Here is a 6,258-nt window from a genome sequence, read left to right as displayed (position 1 = left end):
TATTTTGAGGGATCACGTTAAGGCAGCAAATACGGGGTATGTATAGGAAAAAATTGTGCGCTCAAAAAGACAAAATGTTAACTTTAGACTAATCAATCACACGATAACAAAGATTCTGTTACCGTACTACACTGTGTGTGTATTCTACTATTGTACTGTGTATTCTATTAGTCTATTATCGTGTATTAGTACTCTGTGTGTACTATCCCATGTATTTAGTGCACACAAATAATAGAGGGCCAAAAAAAAAAAAAAAAAAAAATGTTAACTTTAGACTCGAGTCTACAAACATAACAATGACATAACATGCCCTCAAAACTGGTTTTGAACCCATACCTTTCTAAGTACCAGACGAGGTCTTTTACCACTGAACTCTATGTAAAAGATACCATGATTAGGCTTTCCATATTAAACTGGGTAAATAGAGAAGGAACAAGTATACGAAAATACGTTCTCGTGGGCATACCCACAATTCGACAAACGCCCTAGAGTAGACCGTTCTCATGCTCATACCCACAATTTTATTTACAACGCCCTAGAGTAGACTCTGTCATAAGCAGTCCATACATAAAGCTATTAAAGCTCCCATAAATAAAGCCATTTCAAGTACCCATAGATGAAGAGCTGCTACCTTTCATAAGTTGATTTTTTTATGGCTCCAGTTTTTATTTTACAAACATAACAATGACATAACATGCCCTCAGAATTGAACCCATACCTTTCTAAGTACCACACGAGGTCTTTTACCACTGAACTCTATGGAAAAGATACCATGATTAGGCTTTCCATATTAAACTGGGTAAATAGAGAAGGAGCAAGTATACGAAAATACGTTCTCGTGGGCATACCCACAATATTCGACAAACGCCCTAGAGTAGACCGTTCTCATGCTCATACCCACAATTTCATTTACAACGCCCTACAGTAGACCCTGTCATAAGCAGTCCATACATAAAGCTATTAAAGCTCTCATAAATAAAGCCATTTCAAGTTTCAAGTACCCATAGGTAAAGAGCTGCTACCTTTCATAAGTTGATTTTTACTTTTTTTATGGTTCCAGTTTTTATTTTAACATCTTGGTTTTTTGATCCAATAAAAATATTCAAATCAAGTAAAAGTTTTCGGACGTCACCATGAAATGATTTAGAAATTACCGAGACCGTTTCATCTTGACACTCTATAAATTGTCAACTTGATAACTTGATGAGTGTTGGAGATTTACCAAGTTTCAGATGTGTATAGACAGGATATGTATCACTCACAATAAGTGGATATTGACAGGGCGCTTTTCACACGGTTTAAGGATTGTCCTTGATCCTATGTTTTGGATTTATGAAAATATCAGGTAGTAGGTACACCTTGGTCAGGAGTAGAAGTAATATATCGGAAAAACATCTTAACAGTTCTTTTGCTCAAATTGTCGCTCACTTCCATATTTTCTTGAAAATTAATTAACATTCCCCTTGTATCGTAATACCATTCTAATTAGCTCCTTCCTTTTCATTTCCTCTCTTGAATTTCTTCATTCTGCTTACTTTCAGTCACCATCACCACGTTTTCTTTCGATTCTTCATTTTCATCATCTCCTAATACATTTTCACTTGGCGCATCACCCAGAATGTCTTCATTTCTCCTCTTTTCCTTCTCATTTCCCCTCCCCTCCTTACTCCCACCCGTCACTCGAATTTCCTTGCTTAAGGCCTCCATCACCAAACGGCCCAAATCATCAGATAACCGCGACATATTCTCCTGGGAGATACCATCCAACCCGGGCGGAACGTCAAACAACCGAAGTAACTCCCGATCTGTTTTCCCTTGCAGTTCCTCGGGGCTGAGACCCGCGTATATCGGTGGGTTTCCGGACCCGCGCAGAGAGTAATATTGTCGCGGGTCAGCGCTGCTCGGACCGCCTGGAATCGCGTTGGGCTGGCACGGGACGGTCACTGTCTTGCCCGGGTGGCAACTGTGCTCGCGCGTGGTTTGAACGAACGCTTGGTACTCTGTGGGCAGCGAGTAGAGACCTGGGACGGTCACTGTCTTGCCCGGGTGGCAACTGTGCTCGCGCGTGGTTTGAACGAACGCTTGGTACTCTTTGGGCAGCGAGTAGAGACCTATGACGGTCACTGTCTTGCCCGGGTGGCAACTGTGCTCGCGCGTGGTTTGAACGAACGCTTGGTACTCTTTGGGCAGCGAGTAGAGACCTGTGGGAAAAATTGATGGTTTGTCAGAAAGGGTGTATGGTGTCTGGCTAGGGGACATTAAACAGAGAGAAGACTAGCGTCTGGCTGTGGGACTATAAACAGGGAGGAGAACAGCTAACCCTAACCAGCCTAGCTAGCTGGCAGTTCTTCAAAGGGTTCTCTCTGCTTTTAAAGACCAAGCACAAGTCCTCACGATGGTTGACTGCGGTTCAGGACGAGCCAGCCAAATTAACATGGCTAGAGCTAGAGACCATCACCCCGGTGTATAGCAGATACAAAAAGACATCTTTTCTTTATTCTGCTATTGCCATTTGGCGAAACCTAAAGCCGCTACAACAACAGTCTAACTGAGTATGGAGAATAACTGAGGTTATGAATAGGATAGAACTTATTTTTCATTGTTAGCGACCTACGTATCTAATTCAGTGCGTAAGAAAATGCATATTATTTAAGGAGCCAGGAGAATCTCATTAAAAAAGTGAGAAAGGACTAGACCAGAGGTTCTCAAACTGGGGGGCGTGGAGACAAATCAGGGGGGGGGGGGCGCGAGCTTTTCCTTTGTATCCTTGGTTACAACGTTGACATTCTTGGTCAAGGTTGATGCACAACACCTACCTACCCACTTTATTATTGAAAATAAAAATAAGTTTCTCAAAGTTTCAAATTCTCGTTTTGTTATTCCATAAAACCCATAGGTAAAAATAATATACCGAGGGGTTGGGTAAGGTAGGGGGGGGGGCGTGAAAAAATGAGAATATGCCCAAAGGGGGCGCCACGCAAAAAAGTTTGAGAACCACTGGACTAGACTGACTAGAGGGAGGAGAAGAAGAAGTTGAAACCGGGGCGAAGTTAAAGCGCAGAGCATTCTCTGCTACTTAACCCCCGATAATGACCAAAGATTGGAGACCTTTAGCATAGCGGTCCAGGAGTAGATGATCACTAGGGACATCGCTAGGATGGACTTTGTCTAGGACCGGTAGGGGAAGCTGATTAAAGTGATCCACTATGAGTTTCTTGAAATCGCGTTGTAGGAAGGTTTCATCGGATTCATCTGGGACACTCTGAAAGACAATTATTTTAATTATTGTCATAAAAGAGCATTTTAATTATTGTCATAAAAGTACATTTTAATTATTGTCATAAAAGTACATTTTAATTATTGTCATAAAAGAGCATTTGAATTATTGTCATAAAAGTACATTTTAATTATTGTCATAAAAGTACATTTAATTATTGTCATAAAAGAGCATTTTAATTATTGTCATAAAAGTACATTTTAATTATTGTCATAAAAGGACATTTTAATTATTGTCATAAAAGTGCAAAGAAAAGCCCGAACAACCTCTCTGTCGTTGTTCAAACGCTTTAAAAGAAAGAAAAAAAAAAAAAAGTTCAAATATGGTTTAATTTATCCTATACAGAGATGAAAAGTAGGGTGTTGGAAATGACTGTTTTCAAAAAAAACTCTATACATATCAGTGATATCAGGAAGCGGGACACTTTAATAAAGCATTCCAACACTCCGATCATCCCCTGATTGCCGAAATAACCCAATGCTAAAGTTCTTTCACACAAAGTTTTTTTTCTCAGTGCAATATCAAAAGCTCAAAGATGGTTCAAATTACCTTAATATCATAAAAGCTCAGGGATGGCACATCAGGAAATATCTGATTTTCACTTATCAAATCATGACTCTTCACTTCATCCTCACTTGTAGGTTTCAAAGGCAATAAGCCACAATTGAGAATCTCAATATTCTTCCGTGGAGATTCGTAATAGGTGGGTATGGATTCAATTTGATCTAACACACCCATACCTGGAATCGGGAAGTTTTTGATGAGAAAGCGAGAAAGTTTGAATTGTTTGAAATGGGGTAAACAACCCGGAAAGTTTGAAATGTAAATAACCCGGTTATGGGAAAGAATCCCTAGAAAAGAATGAAAAACCAGCGGTGATAGCACGTTGATTTCATCAGTTCCCGATGAATCACTGAAGTAAAGCAGCGTTGCGCATGGTTGGTATCCGAATGTGGTTCATCCGATTTCTCACCCGAATCCCCTGTTGGCAGTGTAATTTGAATGAGAGCGTTCCCACTGCACACGACACGTTTTCCTACCGACAAGTGGGCCTTTAGGTGTAGGGGCAAACAGCCCCAAAGGACGGGTTAAGCTTCTACGAATCTCCTTCTAGTCCTCAGCAAATTCACGATATGCTTACCTTCCACAATCTGTCCAAACGCAACATACTTGCGATCCATCCAAGGGTTCGGATTGAGGCTGATGATAAACTGAAATGAAAAACTGAACGGGACGCCGGGACACCCCCTGAAATTCGGGACTGTCCCGGCCAATTCGGGACGTTTGGCAAGCCTATGTATAGTCCCATCTTATCAATAACCTTGAACCATACATTGGACCAACTTTTAGTATTTTTGTTGACTACTTGCTGTTGTATATCACAAGAGGTAAATTGAACCTCACTAACTTACCCATATCTTATGCCGACCACTTACGCTCAAACTGTTCGACGCGTCTGACAGACCTAGTTCACCTAGTACTGTCAGACCGTGTGTGGCGAAAGAAGCTTCTGACTTCAGTTTCCAGACTGTCTGAGAGACGGATCTATAATTTGATAATAGACATAGAATTTCCACTATAATGTTGCACATATCTACCTTGCACTTACACCGTCTAATGAACACCTATAATGGTTACTCAATACTAGTGTACTGGGTGGTGATTGAAAAGAAGAATAGCAGAAATGGAAAAAGAGGAATTTCATTAGAAAAGTTTCTATCACGAATCCCGACATGGCATTCCGTTTCCAACGTTTATTAGAAAAGGTTAAAAAAGACATTTGCTCCTGGTTTGCATTGATTAATTTGCCCCAATTTTCCAAAAGAAGAAGGGGGGGGGGGAAACGCCGCATTTGAATTGCTTTTGATTATCGTGTTTGTTCGTCTTGAGATACGCATTAGGTTGCGATTTCAGTTGATTAGATTTCTAGTTGGTCTTCCAGTGGCAGAAATTTGACCAAAATTTCAGCGGAATTCAGCGTCCAAACCTCCAAAGCCAAAGGTTCGAAGTCGTGTTTCCATAGGTTTCAAGTTAAATTTCTTTTAGGGGCGAGCTATTTTGTCCACCCTGTAGGCAGGTAACATCTCAAGTTGACTCACAACTCACCATTTATCAACCGCTATTTATGTTGATTATGAAAGGAAAGTAGTGAGTTGCCCTCGGCAAGAACCCTAGTCCTGAGCACTGAGTCAATTTGAAAAAAATGCTTCATCATATCAATTAAAATACATGAAAGTACATTGTACAATGGTCAATTTCTAATCTAAATCATATAAAATTCAAAATAATTATTCTTTATGATATTATGGCACAATGAACGTGTTCTATTATTAAAATTAAAAGTTGTCATAGTCTAATATGTAATAATATATTATGTATCATATATCTCAGGTCATGTTATAATACTCATATCAATGATCATCATAATGTAATCAGGCAATTATCTATTGAAATCACTCGGAGAGATATGATTTACAGACCTCTAGATACTAGATATACAGTTTCTATACCTGAAAGATGTTTTGCAGACCTGTAGCTCTCCAAAACACCCCCCGATATGATTTGTACAGGCAGTCTGGAAAACCGGGAATTGTCAGGGAATTTTGTCGTAACTGGAAAAGTCAGGGGAAATGTTAACAAAAAGTGGTGAAAATCAAAAAAGTCAGGTGAGATATGATTTATACACGTCTAGGTCTGTAGATGGTACCCAAGAACCCAAGATAATAATTTGTAGACCTCTAATGATTTATTGCAGCAAAAACAAGATCTGAAAGCAATTCGAAAACCCGCGTTTGTGTTAATCTGAACATTATATACCTATGACGACGCAACGCTAGACGCGATGTATTGATACAGGGTTTATACGCGACCTGGAAATACTGGAAAAGTCAAGGAATCTGAAAATCGGCGAAAAAGAAATGGAAAATCGTGAAATTTTAAAGAAAACCTAGAAAAGTCATGGAATTTTCCACCCGGTCAAA

General features: G+C 39.8%; 1 protein-coding gene across 1 annotated transcript; it reads right to left on the bottom strand.

Annotated features, from left to right (window-relative positions):
- Positions 1 to 685: 685 nt before the first annotated feature.
- LOC113470266 lies at positions 686 to 4,489 on the bottom strand. The gene is made up of 4 exons (XM_026828566.1): positions 4,419 to 4,489; positions 3,827 to 4,017; positions 3,109 to 3,262; positions 686 to 2,021 (listed from the first exon to the last, which is right to left on the bottom strand). The coding sequence occupies exons 1-4, from the start codon at positions 4,456 to 4,458 to the stop codon at positions 1,501 to 1,503; spliced, it is 906 nt and encodes a 301-aa protein (XP_026684367.1). The 5' UTR covers positions 4,459 to 4,489; the 3' UTR covers positions 686 to 1,500.
- Positions 4,490 to 6,258: the final 1,769 nt, after the last annotated feature.

This window comes from Diaphorina citri, unplaced genomic scaffold (genome assembly GCF_000475195.1).
Source record: "Diaphorina citri unplaced genomic scaffold, Diaci psyllid genome assembly version 1.1 scaffold1472, whole genome shotgun sequence".
Classification (NCBI taxonomy): domain Eukaryota; kingdom Metazoa; phylum Arthropoda; class Insecta; order Hemiptera; family Psyllidae; genus Diaphorina; species Diaphorina citri.
This window is presented reverse-complemented; position numbering and strand designations above follow the sequence as displayed.